This window comes from Entelurus aequoreus, linkage group LG02 (genome assembly GCF_033978785.1).
Source record: "Entelurus aequoreus isolate RoL-2023_Sb linkage group LG02, RoL_Eaeq_v1.1, whole genome shotgun sequence".
NCBI classification, from domain to species: Eukaryota; Metazoa; Chordata; class Actinopteri; order Syngnathiformes; family Syngnathidae; genus Entelurus; species Entelurus aequoreus.
Genome location: NC_084732.1, coordinates 61,944,096 through 61,965,438, shown reverse-complemented (window position 1 = coordinate 61,965,438; position 21,343 = coordinate 61,944,096). Strand labels below are relative to the sequence as shown.

At 40.0% G+C, this 21,343-nt stretch overlaps 1 protein-coding gene across 1 annotated transcript in view; it reads right to left on the bottom strand.

The window, feature by feature from the left end:
- The window catches only part of cdhr5a (cadherin-related family member 5a), a 42,457-nt gene extending 21,758 nt beyond the window's left edge, over positions 1-20,699 (bottom strand). Inside the window, exons 1-8 of the mRNA XM_062068620.1 lie at positions 20,579-20,699; positions 7,047-7,219; positions 4,948-5,010; positions 4,786-4,875; positions 4,532-4,618; positions 1,994-2,098; positions 1,716-1,901; positions 518-608 (exon numbers count right to left, since the gene is read on the bottom strand). Of these exons, the coding sequence (XP_061924604.1) occupies positions 518-608; positions 1,716-1,901; positions 1,994-2,098; positions 4,532-4,618; positions 4,786-4,875; positions 4,948-5,010; positions 7,047-7,219; positions 20,579-20,663 (880 nt within the window). The 5' untranslated portion in view covers positions 20,664-20,699. The remainder of the gene's footprint in view (positions 1-517; positions 609-1,715; positions 1,902-1,993; positions 2,099-4,531; positions 4,619-4,785; positions 4,876-4,947; positions 5,011-7,046; positions 7,220-20,578) is intronic.
- Between the last annotated feature and the right edge of the window lie 644 nt (positions 20,700-21,343).

The window sequence follows — 21,343 nt, the reverse complement described above, 5'->3', positions numbered from 1 at the left end:
ACCATAAAGAAAATGATAACTATAAAGGATTTTTAAACCTATGGCAGTTTGTTGACATGATTTTACAACCATTTGTACATATTTTTATTTTTATATGTTCTCCTCTTTCATGCTTTTAGTTGTGGCGGTCCACCACAAATATATTTGGACTGCAACAAATAGATTTGGTGCCCCTTGTTAGATGGCCATATGCATCATAACTCCACTTTTTAACACAGCTTGGTCTGACAGACAATAAGAAGATGTAGCAGGAGGGACGTTATAGAGATTTGATATAGAGGCGTGCCAAATTTCAATGTGGTACGCATTAAAATTTGGAGCCAAGAAGTGGCTTCAAAAAGGATGTGTCATGCATTTACTATATGCCAAGCACCTGCACAAGCAGAAATAAAATTAACCAAAAAATAAAGCAAGTTAGTAGGAAGTGAGCAAAGAAGCTTTTGAAACAGCAGGGAGTTATGTGTACTCAAAAGAAAAAATAAATCACCACGAGGCCACCAATATTGCTTAACCTCACCTCTTAATATTCTGTAGCTGATCTGTTCGCTTCTGTTCTTGTCTCCGTCTTTAGCAAACACTGGACCTGGTTCCAGCGTCAGTGGGCCCTCCTGTGGATCCAAATCATGAAGTCATTCTGCAGCATGTGCGGTATACTTGAAAAACTTTCAAAGGTGTTTTGCAAATCCAAAAAACCAACATTGCATTCAAATGAACTTAAACTAATACCATTTTCAATTCCTCCGTCTTAAGTAATACAGACTTTAGGACTTTATTGCACTTCCCTGCTGGTTGGGTTGTGAAAACCCAGAACTACTTCTGTTTTGAGGAAAAATATGTTTATGTTTAGGGTTAATGGAGCATTATCTGACCAAATCTGCTCTTCCACAGCTTCCCCACTGAGTTGTGTTTTGTCACCTAAGGATGTTGATATTGGTAATGATGATGATGACGAAGTGCTATTTATGCATTTTATGCAATGCACTTTGAGGGTAGCCACTTAACACATTAAATACACTTTATGAGGCAGCATTGAATGATGATGGGGATGATGAAAATTTGTGCAGCTATTTTAGAGTTGTTTTTTTATTATACTGTTTTGTATGATTGTCTTTCACTGCAAGCCAAATTTACCTGTGGGTGCAAATAAAGACATCTAATCTAATCTAATCTAATGCTTAGTAATACAATTGTACCTTGAATTAAACCAAATAATTTAGAGTAAGGGCAGCACGGTGGAACAGGGGTTAGTGCATGTGCCTCACAATACGTAGGTCCTGAGTAGTCCTGAGTTCAATCCCGGGCTCGGGATCTTTCTGTGTGGAGTTTGCATGTTCTCCCCGTGACTGCATGGGTTCCCTCCAGGTACTCTGGCTTCCTCCCACCTCCAAAGACATGCACCTGGGGATAGGTTGATTGGCAACACTAAATTGGCCCTAGTGTGTGAATGTGAGTGTGAATGTTGTTTGTCTATCTGTGTTGGCCCTGCGATGAGGTGGCGACTTGTCTAGGGTGCTGGTTTACACTTCCGGGAAGAAATCACGTGTCGAAAAACCAGCTATAAAAACCAAATACGAAAACCAGGACAACATTTTGGTCCAAAAACTGAGGTACCACTGGTACATCCTCCTGCTGTGACAAGTCAAGGAACATTAAGTTGACGCATTTTGGAGACAACAATGCAGGTTTACTAGTAGATCACCATCATGTACACCCACCTCCTTCTCAGTCAGATTGACTTTGCCTCTGTAGCCCGTGCTCAAACACAGCTTAGCGAGCCCCAAGTTAGTCCTCAAACATGGCTGAAACCATGGGGGACGGTTGTCCACGTCTTTCACGTGCACTGTAATGGTGGCCACAGATGTGAAGAATGGCTTATTGGAGGCTGAACCATTAAGTGTGTCCTGGAGGGATTCACACACAAAAAGAGTTCACAAAAAAAGATTCAACCAAAATCAGCAAAGGATTTATTTTGAATAATGTTGTCGTACTGTACCTGTACATGTAACACCAGAGAGATCTTTTGCACAACATCGTAGTCCATTACACTTTTAACCAGTAATTTTGGAGTGTTGATGTTCTCCAAGTGGAAATATTTATCCTAATTTAACAGAGAAAAACAACAATTGATCACATAACAAGAGGGCACTGTGAACATCTTAGCCCCCATTGCCAATGGTCCACAATGGTATTCAATAAATTCAGTAATGACACTTTTGTATGAATGAATGGATGCATTGTACTATTATGGTGAATCCAGAGGCAACACAGTCTACCAACACTAATACTTCTGACAGTACACTTTAAAAACTATGTACAGTGGGCCCGATCTACTGTACTAAAGATTTGCACGTATCAAAACTGGTGCTTGATAGCGCAAGCAAAGCTGATCTACTAATCTACTACTAAAGATTGCGTCTCTTAAATGAGCAAAATAGCGAGCGCAATCTATTTGGCATGTCTGTCTTCATGTACATACAGAATACATGCTGACTATTAGATCGCCCACAATAGTAGTAGGTGGAGATGCAAATGTAATCATTTAGCGCTTGCAATTTGATTTATCTAGCATAAAACCTTTTCGCAACTGCTGTTTTGCGTCTATATTTAGCATGATATAAATGTGCATGTTGCAAACTGGCAGGTTGCGTTAGATGGCTTAGGTCGGGGTGTGGAAACACAGACTGTGGCGATCTCCGAATTGAATCGCAAACTGGAGAGGCTTTCTAAAATGTAAAGATTGATCAACCAGAATGGAATGGATTGTGTTTGCTCGCCTGGAAAACAACAATCCTTATCTACAATTCGACTCTATGAAATGGCCTTTGCGAGGCCGTGCTGTAAAAACATCCCAGTGAGGACATTACAATGATAGCCGCTCTAAATTCCTCCCCCCTTCAACAACACCTAGGGAGTTGAACATTGTTGGCCGTGCCTACAGAGCGACTCCACGCCAATAGACATAACGCACACACCATGGACCATGGACTGCACATATACCTGCGTTCATCTTTTCCGGGGTGCCGTGAGTGGCGACCCATCAGTGTTCCTGTTCTGTCATCCTGTACAATGTATGTCTGCTCTTCAACGGGGTCTGTGCTGAACATTTTAATTTATTTTACAATTACAATAATGTATCCTTCCATCCTTCCAAAACGGCTATGCTGCAGTCAGAATGAGGCAATATGTGCAAACAATGGAGAGAGAGAATATTCTGTGCTGGTGTCATCAATCAACATATTTCTGTCCTAATAGTCAATATATGATAATATTAGACGTATCCAGTCATTCTACCTTTGAGCTGATGATTGACTTAAGGGCTGATTTGTAAACAGCAGACACATCGTTTTTATAAATGCCGTTCGTTTTTTTAAAAATATCTTATCAACATATCTCTTATGTATATGAAAACAACTTTTGCTATATGCATTATATTGCGTCTGTATCATTCCAGCCCATTCTCGCAGTTAGTGCCAGCATCTCCCACAGTGCATCTTTGGCGCGCTAAGAAGTGGGTTCCATTGTACTTTGTAGATTGCATTGCAGGAGGGCATCTAAACTGCTCAGAAAAAGGGGCACATATTAAATTTGTCTGCTGCATGTTTCAAAACATAGCAAAACAACACAGCTAGGAGCATTATAACATCAATGCGGAGGGAGTGGAGGGAAATGAGTGTCTGTATAGGGTCAGCCGCATAGTATACGCAAAAATCTCATTTATTGTAAATATGGCTGCCTGCAACACTTTTGCACTCGTTACCAATCGTACACACAGTCTTAGTACATCACTCGCAACACTCCCAGTAATACAACACACAATTACACTTTGCACCCGCTGTTTATCATGTGTTATTTGGATATTAAGTGTGTAATTTGTTCCTAAATGCGCACATTTTGAAAGTGGAGTGCTGTCCTAAATCAATTACTGTTGTTATGCACTTACCGGAAATGATGATCACAACATTTACCCTCTTCTTTTCTACTTTAATGGTGAATTGCAACCACTCAAGTACTGTAAGTCTTCTTTGGCTACATCAAGATGGCGGTTATTGCGGGTTAAGTTCCATCACTGAGCATTCCCCATTTTGGCCGTTTTTAGTGCAACATTATGTACTGACAGTGCACTGCATTTTCCTCACTTCTCAGTGAATGAATGTACTTATGCATTTTAAAGACTAGGTGTAAGTATGGAAGTGCACAAAATGAGACAAAGCCTCACACTCAGCAAAGTCAAGAGTACAATCACCAGGATGTTTTGAGTAAATATGTATTTTTTTTTTTTTATGTAACACTGCTGTGTTTACCAGATGCCATTCTAATTATTAAAATAGTCCGAATCCGGTCTTATGGTGAAGCAGCTACAGGTAAATGGATCAACAGTGAACTGTATCTGATGACTGAATTAAATTAATCCAAATACAATGACATTAGTAAATAAGTACAGTGGTTAAAAAACACAGAACAGCAGTAAGAAAAAGAACAAGACTGTGAAGATTCTATTGATTATATTGCTGTTCTGTATTGCCTTACTTACCATGGCAGACTCTAAGCGATAATACAGTGGTTCAGAATCAACATCAGTAGCTTCTATTAGTCCAACGCTGGAGTTGACTGTAGTCAGCTGAAAGACACAGAACACATATACATAAATATATATATATATATATATATATATATATATATATATATATATATATATATATATATATATATATATATATATATATATATATATATATATATATATATATATATATATACAACATATATGTTTCATGCACAGCTCACCTCATTCACTTCCAGTATATAGTGGTTCTGAGCAAAGTTTGGGGGGTTGTCATTTATATTTTCCACGACCACTTCAACAGACTCGTTCAGCTTAAAGAGAAGAAAATGGCGACGTTTTGGACTGATGGTTCATGTTCTGTATTTGTTGGATGTTCTACTCACAGATTTGGAACCGGGTCTGTTGCATTGCACCCACACCACTAGAGTTGCTGTATTCTGTACAGCCTACAAGACATACATTACATACATACATTAGTGCAAAACAAAGGGCAGTCTGTTCAGCATTATGGTATTTATTCCTATGACCAGTGCATGATAACAAAATATTAAGTAATAATAATGTATTTATATGATGGCTGTCAAACGTATCACGTAACACATTCGATTAATAATATAAAGTATCGCATCAGTCAAGTATATATGCAGATTAATTACGCAATTTACTTTGAGCACACATGCTTCTTTACTTTAAACACAGATGGTTACCTGAAAGGTGATGGTGGTTCTTACAGTATAAAGTCAGTACTGTACGGGTGTGAGAGGGACCATTAATTGTCAGCTTATTGTTGATACAATATCAAAGTGCCAGTATTCTGTACATCCGTAACTTTAAGCTGCAGGAGTCAACCATCATTCATGACTAAAAGTGAAAGACCAGAAGTGTCCAAAGTGTAACCCATGTGCCATTTGTGATCAGCAGGTGTTTTTTTTTGTGGCTCTCGGCACATTCTACAAATACAATTAAATAAGAAAACTAAGAAAAACAATGCAATGTAAAAAAAGGGCAAAAAAGCATAGTGTCAAGAGTAGAAGTGGACGGATCAATCCAAATATGGATACTTTTTGTACTGTTTAGTTTCTTGCAGTAAAGACTTTATTTTGCTCAAACAATTTTATGTAATAAAATGTCTTTTTTCTCTTATATTGTTGCATTAAATATTGTTGCATTTTTATTAAGTTTGTTGATACAAAAATATAATTAGTTTGACCTGCTTTTGAAAAATATCAAAATAAAAAGAAAAGTATCAGTATCACCAATATTGGCAATATATACCTTTTTAAGATATACAAAACCCAAAACCAGTGAAGTTGGCACGTTGTGTAAATGGAAAATACAAACAGAATACAATGATTTGCAAATCCTTTTCAAATTATATTCAATTGAATAGACTGCAAAGACAAGATACTTAACGTTCGAATTGGTAAACAAATATTAGCTCATTTGGAATTTGAGGCCTGCAACATGTTTCATAAAAGCTGGCACAAGTGGCAAAAAAGTGAGAAAGTTGAGGAATGCTCATCAAACACTTATTTGGAACACCCCACAGGTGAACAGGCTAATTGGGAACAGGTGGGTGCCATGATTGGGTATAAAAGCAGCTTCCATGAAATGCTCAGTCATTCACAAACAAGGATGGGGCGAGGGTAACCACTTTGTAAACAAATGCGTTTAAGAACAACATTTCTCAACGAGCTATTGCAAGGAATTTAGGGATTTCACCATCTAGGGTCCGTAATATCATCAAAAGTTTCAGAGAATCTGGAGAAATCACTGCACGTAAGCAGCAAGGCTGAAAACCAACATTGAATGCCTGTGACCTTCGATTCAGGCGGTACTGCATATAAAACCGACATCAGTGTGTAAAGAATATCACCATATGGACTCACGAACACTTCAGAAAACCACTGTCAGTAATTACAGTTGGTCGCTACATCTGTAAATGCAAGTTAAAACTCTACTATGCAAAGCGAAAGCCATTTATCAACAACACCCAGAAAAGCCGCCGGCTTTGGTCTAACCCACCCCAAAAAAAAAATCTCAACAATCGCCTTCCACCCTCAACACCTCACCTCCCACTACCCCGAAAACACAGTTTGAAAAAAAATAATCAGGATTTTCTCAAAACAGCAACAATGCAAAAATATCATCCATTTTAAAAATAATTTGGTCATCGTCTTCGCCACGAGTGTAACAGAAGCCAATCAACTTCAAGAACAGTGCTTGGGATTTCAGAGATTGCCTGCACTTTTAGCTCAGTAGTCCGCACGCTGGCCTCTCACACCGTCAACCTGGGTTTGCGCCCCACTCGAGGCTGTAGGGAAAAAACAACGCAGCCAAGAGAGAGAGTACACATTTGCTTCACGAAGCTGAGCTGTCTATGATTGACAGCTATGAACACCAATCATTGCATTCCGCCACATTAACGCCCTGTTTACACACCCCAGCAAAATACAAAAGTGTGTTTCTGTGTACTGATTACCTCATAGTCCAGTTCTTTTTTCACCATCAGGGCTTTGCCTTTTAGATAAAACATTTCTTGGGGGTTGGCCACGACCATTAGAGTGACATCACTGCCAGAGCTTATTTTAACCACCTGGATGTCAGCAGTGTTGTTCTCAGGGACGACGACAGGCCCAGGAGGCACTGTGCAAACTGAGAAAGGTGTGAAAGTTCAGTTTGTACAGAAGGACAACAAGTCTTGCATCAGCATGTGAAAGCAGTGGGAATTGCAGAAGTATTTAATTTTTTTGATTATTGTAACCTTTCTACTCCAATATGACTGACATATGTCTCTCATTGGACAGATACCCCTAGTTGATAACAACTGATAGTGCACATCATAAATAACAAATCTTTGTTTAACTCATTTGCAGGACAGGAAAGCAGAGAAAAATAACCTTTTAAATGGATTACATTTCAAGATAGTTAAAATAAACCTTCCATCCATCCATCTTCTTCCGCTTATCCGAGGACGGGTCACGGGGGCAGCAGCCTAATCAGGGAAGCCCAGACTTCCCTCTCCCCAGCCACTTCGTCCAGCTCCTCCCAGGGGATCCCAAGGCGTTCCCAGGCCAGCCGGGAGACATGGTCTCCCCAATGTGTCCTGGGTCTTCCCCGTGGCCTCCTACCGGTCGGACGTGCCCTAAACACCTCTCTAGGGAGGCGTTCGGGTGGCATCCTGACCAGATGCCCGAACCACCTTATCTGGCTCCTCTCGATGTGGAGGAGCAGCGGCTATACTTTGAGCTCCTCCCGGACGACAGAGCTTCTCACCCTATCTCTAAGGGAGAGCCCCGCCACCCGGCGGAGGAAACTCATTTCCGCCGCTTGTACCCGTGATCTTGTCCTTTCGTACATAACCCAAAGCTCATTACAATAAGTCAGGATGGGAACGTAGATTGACCAGTAAATTTAGAGCTTTGCCTTTCGGCTCAGCTCCTTCCTCACCACAACGATCGATACAGCGTCCCCATTACTGAAGATGCTGCACCGATCCGCCTGTCGATCTCATGATCCACTCTTCCCTCACTCATGAAAAAGACTCCGAGGTACTTGAACTCCTCCACGTGGGCAACTCCACCCTTTTCCGGGCGAGAACCATTCACACTCGGCTGCGAACTGATCCAGTGAGAGCTGAAGATCCTGGCCAGATGAAGCCATCAGGACCATATCATCTGCAAAAAGCAGAGACCTAATCCTGCAGCCACCAAACCAGATGTCCTCAACGCTCTGACTGCGCCATAGAAATTCTGTTCATACAAGTTATGAACAGAATCTGTGACAAAGGGCAGCCTTGGTGGAGTCCAACCCTCACTGGAAACGGGTCCGACTTACTGCCTGCAATGCATTGACTCTGATCCTACAGGGATCGGACCGCCACAATCAGACAGTCCGATACCCCATACTCTCTGAGCACTCCCCACGGTCGAATGCCTTCTCCAAGTCCACAAAGCACATGTAGACTGGTTAGGCAAACTCCCATGCACCCTCAAGGATCCTGCCAAAAGTATAGAGCTGGTCCACAGTTCCACAACCAGGACGAAAACCACACTGTTCCTCCATTATAATTTAAATAAATACATTGTAATGCACATGTGAAGGAAAATTACCACTTTTGGTAATTTATAGTACTGATTTCCAACCCGTTTGCTGTGGCACATCAGGTTTCTGTATGATGATTGATGAGCTGTCTGAGGCCAAATTCCTTTTGATTGAAAGCAAAATGAGAAAATCAGTGATCTTTGAATATACAGGTAAATTGCCACCGGACCATTTTTTGAGTTAACATTTTGCTGTTTTGAGTTGATCTGGAAACTTTTCCAATCCTTTTTAGTGACTTTTTCATTGTAAAAAAACAACTAGCGACAACTCCAACATCTTTTTCCGGCGTTATTGGGGACTGGACTCGTTTTTGGACACTGACTTCTGTCATTCTGCAGTTACTGTCCCCAACGAGCAACGAGTGTTGCTGTTGGGCAGGGTCACAGTTCATTATGTTGAAAAGGAACGGAGGGTGGAATTCACCTGTAAATAAACGGACAAGTTTTGGTTAGGAGTCTCTGCTAAGCGCTGCCGGTGTGGAGGAGTACCGTAGATATTAGAACATCCTTCTCATATTACGTCTGTGGCTTCTCTCTGACTGATCTTGTGTATGTGCACAGTCTAAAGGCATATATACGTGTGTACGAGGCAGCCTTGAGTGACAGCGATAAACGGCATCCATCTTATTTTGGGTCGAAGTACAATTTATATTTTATTAAATTTGTAACTATAACACGCTGGTGGTGTGATCTTTTTTTGAGCCAGTGACATACACTACCTCTAAGTATATGCATAAAGTCACACCTCGACTAGACCGAATATGTGATATGAATATTGTCCAACAAAAGTAAAGCATCCAAAAAAACATGACGTCTTGTGAGTTGATTACGACTTTTTCTATGGTAGCATTTCTTTCCAGCTAAAAGGGGTCCCGGATTTGAGATTCAAGATTCTTTATTATCATATGCAAACATAATAAACTTTTCAGTGAGGCCCTCAATAAAAGGACATGTGTAAATACTGGCAAAAAAAAAGAAGCAACGACAGAAAAAAAAAAAGGCACTCTCCAAAAATAGATCATTTAAAACTGTAATGAGCAACACTTGTTTTGAATAAAGCAAAGTATGTTTAAGTACTCAGGCTGGGGATTGATACAAATAGTAGTACTGTAGTATTAATTGTATTTGGTTGTATTCATATACTGTTAAATTGTTCCCAAATTAAAGCAAATCTCATTCAGTAATCTTGACATTTTTAAAGTAACATGCCCTGTATTTATTTGGGGGCTTAACGATACCAACATTTACGGTATTGCCCACTGCACTGATTAATGCATTCACGCTTCTGGGCTTATATTCAACTATTATTTTTTGTGGGGTGATTTTTACTGAGCTTTCTGCTGGGTTTTGCTAACCATCGCCTGGTTCCGCTTGTATAATACGACATCATATCCGTCCGTTGATGTGTTGATGTAGTCAAGGGGTATGGAAGCATTATTGTAGCAAAATTATTTCAAAACGTCAGTGGCAGGCCGTGCGTTTCCCACCTCGGCCTTCATTGATGTCCGACTTCAAAGATTACCTCTCAAAATATCATAATTGATGTCAGCACATGACCATTGCTGGGGAAATACTATACAGAAACACAATTACGCACTACTGCGCATTGAATCACATCAACAGTATACAAAACGGGTTATTTTCTGGTGCATTTAAAAATCTATTAAAACGCATCAGCAATTAAAACATATCTTATGTGCTACTGTCAAAATTAAAATTGATAAAAACATATTCAAAGTGAAAAAATAAAAATATTTGAACTCACAATTAGTAAGACCTATTCGACGCCGTATAAGCCAGTGGTACCCCTCGTCGTCGGCTTATTCGAGTGGAAATGGCGAGCATTTTATCTCCAGAACAGCTGAGCTAACTTCCGGGGTTGGCGAACATCATCTCACAAGATGTAGTTTCTCTTTAAATATCCTTCTTGAAAATGGCTTTTCAAATATATATCTGTTTTGTTCTCCTTCTCTGCTATCTCGGTCTGGCTACGGCGCAACACTTCCTGCTTCCTGCTAAATTGAAACTTGTGAAAGGATACTCACTTTGGAGTGACAAGTGAGTATCCAACCACAGTCTCGTTAACCTCAGGCTACTTGGATAGGCTACTGTCAACAACTTGTGATCTGATTGGCTATCGCAACTGTCTGTCAACTCTGTGTTCTCAAATTCATCCGCTAACGGTCCCGGTGAGTATCCAATCACAGGACGTGTAAATGTCACGTTCAACGTGAGGCCAGCTCGAAGGCCTTACTGACAATAACTTGTGATCTGACTGGCAACTGTCTATCACTCCATGTCCCCGTTCACTTACAGTGCACGGACGCCCGCATTGTTGATTCTGAAGGCCCTGGGCAGATTTGGTACAGCATGGCAACATAAGCTAGCTGAATTCTGATTGTGTACAAACTAAAACTAAAAACAACAGCGCTGGAACGAGCATAATATGACATGAAGATTATATAAATACCTTTAGATATTTAGGGAAAGTAAATAAAACAAATATTTTATCTTTAATTATGATCAGGATTTCTGGTTATGTTAGGCCAGCAGAGAAGGCTCTTCTTCTCTGCTGGCCCTGACGGCACACCACTGCAAAACGTGTATCTCAATCTGTGCGTGTGTAATCTAATTTGTGTGCGTGTGTACTAATTTGTGTGTCTGTATATCAATCCGAGTGTGTGTATTCAGATCCGTGTACAAGTGCTTTAGATCCGTGTACATGCGTTTTAAGTTGTCTGTCTGTCCCTAATCAAAAAGAATCCTCGATCAGCTGTCTACTTACACATGACTTTTGCAACACTTCTGTGGTGTAAGATTTGAGCACGTGCATCCAGATTTGTGAGCCTGTAATACAACTTCTGCGCCTGCATTCAGAAGTGCAAGCGTGTAATACAATTTTCGCATGCGCCATCTGCAAGAAGCAGCAACCCTCTATTGGCTGTCTTTTTTTACACATGACTTTTGCGACACTTCTGCCATGTACTATTTGAGTGAGCGCATCCTGATTTGTGAGCGTGTAATACAATTTGTGTGTGCGTCGCTGAGGTGTGTCTACATTTAACCAACCACGAAAGACACCACCGAATTTAAACCAATCAGAAACAATGTACAGCTGAGCGGTGTGAAAGAGAAACGCCAAGACTTGCCTTATGTTGTTTTTGATTGCGTAGTGTCTTCCGTGGTTGGTTAAATGTAGGCACAGTGGATTTTGATCGATCAATCAGAGTTACACAAACTACGGCTAGCTGCGAAAACAAAAGTTTATTATTACGGAAAAATATAGAGTAATGAATGGGGAATATAAGCGTGAGAAATGTCAAGTGTGAAAGGGTTAAACTGCATAACTATCACGTTCAAAGCATGAAGCTTGGCAGCTCTGAGCAAGTTTTTGAGCGTGGTTCATTGTTGTTGACTTCAAGGCAGAATAACATGATCAGTGGCTGCAAGGCCCCGACTAGTGGTGAGTATAAGGAAAGGCAGGGAGGAGTTACAGACAAACAACTTTTTTTACACGTTAAAATCGCTGTACATACAGATCAAAATAACCAATCCCGGACCAAGCCATCAATCAACTGTTGCTACTTTTAACCAACAATAGAAGACACTACGCAATTTAAACCAATCAGAAAATAATTTATGTGTTGTTAATACAGTATTTACTTCAATTCCTGCTTCTTTGCTATCACTTTTCGTATTATATTTCTACAAATAGTATTTGCTGATGCTGTTCTGTTGTTGTTGTTGTAGTTATTGTTATTGTCTCTCTGTATTATCCCCCGCTAGTCCCAGCAATTTCCCTCTCTGTTTTCGTTTTTTTCTTCTTTCTATCCATTTAAGTCAAATACAAATAAGGCAACAAGAAAAGTATCCCACACTTCTCTTTTGTAAAGTAAATCTCTACTGCAGATACAGTCGTGGTCAAAAGTTTACATGCACTTGTAAAGAACATAATGTCATGGCTGCCTTGAGTTTCCAATAATTTCTACAGCTCTTATTTTTTTGTGATAGAGTGATTGGAGCACATACTTGTTTGTCACAAAAAACATTCATGAAGTTTGGTTCTTTTACGAATTTTATTATGGGTCTACTGAAAATGTGACCAAATCTGCTGGGTCAAAAGTATACATACAGCCAGAGGTGGGACCAAGTCATTGTTTTGCAAGTCACAAGTAAGTCTCAAGTCAAGTCCCGAGTCAAGACAGGCAAGTCCCGAGTCAAGTCAAAGTCAAGACTGGAAAGTCTCAAGTCAAGTCCCAAGTCTTGCATTTTGAGTTTCGAGTCCTTTCAAGTCCTTTTAACCACAGACTAATATATTTACAAAGATTGTGTATGCTTTTAAAACGCTGTATTTATTTATTAAAACAAGTGCATTTCAAATTGCAGGAAAAAAAATAGTGCTGACATTGCACTTCATAATAGCACTATTAACCAGTCATTTTAAACATTTAAGTCATTCCTTTACAGAATAAACACATTTGAAAAAACAAGTGCAACTGTACTTATTTGCACAAAAGTGTTAACATTGTATTTCCATGGCATATTGCATTGTAACTAGTTCCACAGCAGTTTCTATCCTGTTTTTACCTTATCTCATTGATCTCATCTCATACTGTATGTGTGTTTATGTGTGCGTACACAAGGAAAACATAACAAATACATGAACATAACAATGAACAGAGTTGTACTTTTTACATGTCAGGGCCCTATGCAATATGTACACATATTCATACATTGTTTATGTAGGATATACGCATGTATATATAACCTAATCATATTGTTTCTTGAATTTAAAAAGAGCTGACCGTTTTTTTCCCCCTTCTCTGGGATTATATTCCCAGTTTTGATCTTGGGCGTCTGGTCACTTATAGCCATACTTGCCAACCCTCCCGAATTTTCCGGGAGACTCCCGAATTTCAGTGCCTCTCCCAAAAATCTCCCGGGACAACCATTCTCCCGAATTTCTCCCGATTTCCAGCCAGACAACAAGGCACGCCCCCTCCAGGTCAATGCGGATGAGTGAGGACAACCTTTCGTCGCGTCCGCTTTTTCTCCATATAAACAGCGTGTCGGCCCACTCACGTTATAACATCTACGGCTTTTGGAGAGTGCACAACTGCACACACAACAAGAAGGAGACAAAGCAGAAGAACGAAGAAGAGACAATCATGGCGAAGACGAGTAAGAAGAAGAAGTACGCTTGCAAGTCATCAGAGAGGGTGTTGAGCATGGTTAGAAAGATAGTGACAGAGAATAGAACGAGGATGGACAATTCAACCCTAAACTCACTCCTTTCCTGCAAATTAAATTTCACAGATGCTGCCCATACCTATGCTCCTTCAAAGGCTGTGCTACTGGCTGCAAAGCATTGCACTTTCAAATACAACAATGAGTAGAGGAGTGTTATGTGTGTATATGTGTAAATAAATGAACACTGAATTTCAAGTATTTATTTTATATACAGTATATACAAACCCGTTTCCATATGAGTTGGGAAATTGTGCTAGATGTAAATATAAACGGAATACAACGATTTGCAAATCCTTTTCAACCCATATTCAATTGAATGCACTACAAAGACAAGATATTTGATGTTCAAACTCAGAAACTTTATTTTTTTTTTGCAAATAATAATTAACTTAAAATTTCATGGCTGCAACACGTGCCAAAGTAGTTGGGAAAGGGCATGGTCACCACTGTGTTACATGGCCTTTCCTTTTAACAACACTCAGTAAACGTTTGGGAACTGAGGAGACACATTTTTTAAGCTTCTCAGGTGGAATTATTTCCCATTCTTGCTTGATGTACAGCTTAAGTTGTTCAACAATCCGGGGGTCCCTGTTGTGGTATTTTAGGCTTCATAATGCGCCACACATTTTCAATGGGAGACAGGTCTGGACTACAGGCAGAACAGTCTAGTACCCGCACTCTTTTACTATAAAGCCACGTTGATGTAACACGTGGCTTGGCATTGTCTTGCTGAAATAAGCAGGGGCGTCCATGGTAACGTTGCTTGGATGGCAACATATGTTGCTCCAAAACCTGTATGTACCTTTCAGCATTAATGGCGCCTTCACAGATGTGTAAGTTACCCATGTCTTGGGCACTAATACACCCCCATACCATCACAGATGCTGGCTTTTCAACTTTGCGCCTATAACAATCCGGATGGTTCTTTTCCTCTTTGGTCCGGAGGACACGACGTCCACAGTTTCCAAAAACAGGTTGAAATGTGGACTCGTCAGACCACAGAACACTTTTCCACTTTGTATCAGTCCATCTTAAATGAGCTCAGGCCCAGTGAAGCCGACGGCGTTTCTGGGTGTTGTTGATAAACGGTTTTTGCCTTGCATAGGAGAGTTTTAACTTGCACTTACAGATGTAGCGACCAACTGTAGTTACTGACAGTGGGTTTCTGAAGTGTTTCTGAGCTCATGTGGTGATATCCTTTACACACTGATGTCGCTTGTTGATGCAGTACAGCCTGAGGGATCGAAGGTCACGGGCTTAGCTGCTTACGTGCAGTGATTTCTCCAGATTCTCTAAACCCTTTGATGATATTACGGACCGTAGATGGGGATTTCACCATCTACGGTCCGTAATATTTAGGGATTTCCCTAAATTCCTTGGAATAGCTGGTTGAGAAAGGTTTTTCTTAAACTGTTCAACAATTTGCTCACGCATTTGTTGACAAAGTGGTGACCCTCGCCCCATCCTTGTTTGTGAATGACTGAGCATTTCATGGAATCTACTTTTATACCCAATCATGGCACCCACCTGTTCCCAATTTGCCTGCACACCTGTGGGATGTTCCAAATAAGTGTTTGATGAGCATTCCTCAACTTTATCAGTTTTTATTGCCACCTTTCCCAACTTCTTTGTCACGTGTTGCTGGCATCAAATTCTAAAGTTAATGATTATTTGCAAAAAAAAAAAATTGTTTATCAGTTTGAACATCAAATATGTTGTCTTTGTAGCATATTCAACTAAACATGGGTTGAAAATTATTTGCAAATCATTGTATTTCGTTTATATTTACATCTAACACAATTTCCCAACTCATATGGAAACGGGGTTTGTATATATATATATATATATATATATATATATATATATATATATATATATATATATATATATATATATATATATATATATATGAAATACTTGAATTTCAGTGAATTCTAGCTATAAATATACTCCTCCCCCCACCCCAATCTCCCGAATTCGGAGGTCTCATGGTTGGCAAGTATGCTTATAGCATATAAGAAAATTCTATTACTGTTAAGCAAACTATGAATAAAAAAACACACCAAAACATGTGTCCTTTATCATAGCTACACGTATCACAAAAAAGCGGGTGACAAATGCGCTGACAGTTCATTGCTCCTGCCAAATGAATTGCACTGAGTGGAGCGGATCACCACTCCAAGATGGCGGCCCCGCGTCTTGTCAGCGCCAGTAGGAAGTAGCGCTCGATGCTGCGTCTACTTATAAGATGTCTATGGTTATAGCGTTAGCAGTGAGTTTACAGCCTCACTGATTTAACTACACAGCAAATAAAAGTCACTTTACTTAGCCAATAAACGTAAGATTACATTCAAAACTTACCCTTCTTTGTGCAACTTCAAATGTCGAACGAAGTTGGAAGTTGTTGCGTCTCCGTCTGTAATATTCGAACTGCATGTTTTGCATACTACAATTTGTTTTTTAAACCCAAACGAAACCAACTTTGGCATAATTTTTTCTCACTGGCACGTTGTTTGACAACTCTCTTTGTTGGTTTTCCTGCAATTTGATTGGATGAATGCTGTGGGATGAAAACAACGTAGATCTAATTTGATTGGCTATTTTACTGAGAGCACACACGCTGACAGGCAGCACACACGCTGACAGACACACACGTACAAAATGAAAGATACGGAGCACTCCTGAATAACTTTTTAATCTTTGGGTTTTGGGGAAAGTAGCAAGTCTTGTCAAGTCAAAAGGCTCAAGTCCAAGTGAAGTCACAAGTCATTGATGTTAAAGTCTAAGTCGAGTTGCAAGTCTCTTTACATTTTGTCAAGTCGAGTCTAAAGTCATCAAATTCATGACTCGAGTCTGACTCGAGTCCAAGTCATGTGACTCGAGTCCACACCTCTGTAAACAGCAAAGTTAATATTTGGTTACATGTACCTTGGCAAGTTTCACTGCAATAAGGCGCTTTTGGTAGCCACTCACACGCTTCTGGCAAGCTTCTGGTTGAATTTTTGACCACTTTTCTTGACACAATTGGTGCAGATAAGCTAAAATTGTTGGTTTTCTGACATGGACTTGTTTCTTCAGCATTGTCCACACGTTTAGGTCAGGACTTTGGGAAGACCAATCTAAAACCTTAATTCTAGCCTGATTTAGCCATTCCTTTACCACTTTTGACGTGCGTTTGGGGTCATTGTCCTGTTGGAACCCCCAACTGCACCCAGGACCCAACCTCCGGGCTGATGATTTTAGGTTGTCCTGAAGAATTTGGAGGTAATCCTCCTTTTTCATTGTCCCATTTACTCTCTGTAAAGCACCAGTACAATTGGCAGCAAAACAGGCCCACAGCATAATACTACCACCACCATGTTTGACGGTAGACATGGTGTTTCTGGGATTAAAGGCCTCACCTTTTCTCCTCCAAACATATTGCTGGGTATAGTGGCCAAACAGCAATTTTTTTGTTTCACATGACCACAGAACTTTCCTCCAGAAGGTCTTATCTTTGTCCATGTAATGTCAGATGAAACAAAAATTGAGCTGTTTGTCAAGAGGAGTGGTGAAAAATTCAACCAGAAGCTTGCCAGAAGCTTGTGGATGGCTACCAAAAGCGCCTTATTGCAGTGAAACTTGCCAAGGGACATGTAACCAAATATTAACATTGCTGTATGTATACTTTTGACCCAGCAAATTTGGTCACATTTTCAGTAGACCCATAATAAATTCATAAAAGAACCAAACTTCATGAATGTTTTTTGTGACCAACAAGTAGGTGCTCCAATCACTCTATCACAAAAAAATAAGAGTTGTAGAAATTATTGGAAACTCAAGACAGCCATGACATTATGTTCTTTACAACTGTATGTAAACTTTTGACCACGACTGTATGGTCATCCACATCAACAATATGATTTACCTGAATAGCTGAATAGGACAAAAAATTTAATAAAATAAATAGACCAAACAAAAACAACGTAAGAGGGCTCATGACGTCTCTCTTTCACACACCTCAGCTGTACGTTGTTTCTGATTGGTTTAAATTGGGTGGTGTCTTCTGTAGTTGGTTAAATGTAGGAACATCTCAGATACACACACGCAGATTGTATTACACACACGCACTTCTGAATGCGCACGCACACATTGTATTACAGGCTCACGAATCTGGATGCACACGCTCAAATCTTACACGGCCAAAGTGTCGCAAAAGTCAAGTGTAAGTAGAGAGCCCATCGAGGGTTCTTTCTGATTAAGGACAGACAGACATCTTAAAACACGTACGCGGACTTAAAACACACGTACGCAGATCTGAATACACACTCGGATTGATATACAGACACACACATTAGTACACATGCACAGAAATTGGATTACACATGCAAAGACTGAGATACATGTTTGCAAATAATACTTCCATGTAGGGGCCTCATGTATGAAGAATTGTGGGGATTTCCTACTAAAAATGGTATACCCTCAAATCCAGAGAACATCGTACGTACAGACAGTTTTTAGATGTATTGAAGTTTGTGCACAAATTAATCCAAGCGCATTTCTTTTTTACATTCTAATCAATGTGGAATTGAGCGCTCATGTTGAATCGCAGCCGACCACTCTCTGTCCATGCCCCCATTTAAATGTGCAAATTTTATTTAAATTAGCCAAGCGCCTGAGATCCCAAATTCTGCACAATAAAAAAAACACAAAGATAATCAGCAAGACGGCAAAAATAAAGGAATTCACAGACAAGGAGTAGGTGCTTCTGGCTAAATTGAAGGCGTGCCAAAATACGCTTTTTGGCTGTTCTCTGGTGTTTCCAGCGAATTAAAGAGGATTGAGTGGGATCAAGTGTGCAAGGCTGTCAATGCTGTGGAGTCAGAGAACTGCACACAGGAACAAATAAGACACAAATTGGTACTACATCAGGAAGAAGGTGAAGTAGATGGATGTGGCCAAAACAGGCAAGGGGACCGGAGGTAAAGCAGTCCTCAACGCATTTGAAAAGATAGTTGCTGCAATGATATGTAACGCTTTATTTAGAAGAGTTGGGGGCACATGTGGGTGACTCTTATTACCCACAAAATTAATATAATGTGTGTAATTTACAACACATTATGTTCATACATTATTTGGACCTGTTTTACTAAAGGTTTGCATGTTCTAAAACACATGCAATCTTGATAGCACACGCAAAGTTGATCTACTAAACGTGTGCAAAGTGGATTGCGTCTGTTAAGTGAGCAAAATAAGGCATGCAATTGATTTAGCTATATTTCATTAATATGTGCAATATATGCTTGTCATCAAATCTTCCACAATACTGGGAGGAGAAGATGCAAATATTATATACGCAATGTGATTTAGCAACACTCATCACCGTTTTGCAAGCACTAATTAGTATGTGAAAAGTATGTGCAAACTGACATGAAAATTGGAGAATCCAGCTTCGAATTGTGTTTTGTTGACAAACTAGCTGAGGAGCAGAAGAGAGTAGCTGCAAGGTGGCTCCTTAAAAAACAAACTGCCTTACTCTGGCACAAATATACAATTTTACATCAGAAAAAAACACTCCATGATTGCCTTTTTAAGACAAATTGACAATCGGTACTGAGCAGTGGTCACAGATTACCGCTGGTCAACCATCACATTGTCATACATGTGCAATGGAGGCCAGCAGGTGTGGCTGTGCAAGTGTATTGGAAAACCTCACTTCATGACAATGTAATAATTTGCACTAGACATCAAGTTGACAGCTCAGGCTTTTTGCACGATGCCTGGCACTCTCGCATTTTTATTCCGGGGACCCAGGTTTCTAAAGTTGCGGCGGAGAAATTCAAACTTTCTCCTGAAAGCTTGAAGTTCAGACAGTGTTTTGAGATAAGAGATGTCTCTCAGCCAATTGTTATGCTTTAGGTTTCAAGCAAAAATTGGAGTTACAAGCATCCCCGTCATTAGTTGGCGTAGCAAATGCCACCGTAAAATCTGCTGAAAAATCGTTCTTACTCTCTAGCAATAGCTTAGCTAGATATTTACATAATTTGCCATGTGTTTTCCAACCATTGCAACAAAGAAAGTGAGTTTGAAGCAACGTTATTTTAGATACAAGTGTTTGAGTCAAGAGCTGTCAGAACCAGTTAAGCTTGTAAGTTTAGGTATTACTCTAACTTAAAGACACATCAACCTCATGATGAGAAAAGCCCCAACATGAATAATATTCACAATTTAATCATATACATAAGTCTGAAAAGTTGTAAGTGCACACCACATGTCTGAAAGCCAGTAGGACAATGTCAATTATCCCAGTCAATCAAACACAACACAGCAGCTTGGGTACATGTTAAGATCGGGGTGTCCAAAGATTTGAAATAATACAGTATTTTCCAATCCACAGGGCTAAAATATATCAAATTAATCAAGTGATTTTGTTTGTTGTCTTTCATTCTTATGAGTAAATTACAGGAGATACACTCTGAATAGCTACAAAGAAGCATTTCATGAGAGTTCCCCTTTTTGTAATGTTTGACTAATTGATTTTCAAATCCCTGCAAGTCAAAGAAGATGGGCACTATTGCAACAGTGGAAAACACTGAATCTCTGTCCTAGCAGCCTGATCAACATCCTACTGACATCACTTGCAACAGATGATTACTTCGCCAGAGATAGGAGCTCTACTCACGTCTTTGAGCTGAACAAAGCGTACAAAAGCAGACGGCGACGATGCATCTGAAGACCACAATCCCAAGTTTCAATTTTTGTTCCATGTCCTGGTTTCTGAAGCACCGACCGAAGTCCTGAGGAGGATGAGGAGCCCGTGGTACCAGCTGGTACTCGTCCACATAATGCCCTGTCTGTGCTGCCCGGCGAGTGGGAGTCAACTACAGTTGCGATGTTTGTGACTTCATCTTACGGGTACATATTGCATTGAGCGCCTGCAGGCGGAGGCCTTACAGCCTCCCACATAAATACCTACTCCAGTTGCAATTGTTGCCCTTTTGCATTCTAAGAAGACATTTTTTCTTGTGTCTTCAAGATGGACAGACCTGTACAAAAGGGTCAAATAATTGAAATCCGCGTGAGTCTCTCAATAAATAAAGAACTTCTGCAGATGACTGCGTTACTGTCAGTCCTAATACATTTATAAAGTCAGACATGTTTCACTTAGCTGAGAAGAGGACTTGGCTGTCTGGTACAAACATCAAAACTGCACTCTCCTCTCTAGCCAGTAGGGGGAGGCGCCATATTTGCTACCAAAGATGTGTGCATGCAATTGCTGTTATTTTGATGTTTGTTTTTCTGTCCAAATTAACCAAAATAATTTGTCTATATATATTTCTAAGCATACTCCAGTTCAAAAATGTACAATAAAATGTGCCTTTATTTCGTAAAAGTGTAATTTTGCGGCCGTATTTGACGCACTCTGTTGCTACATTCCTGCAGTGTT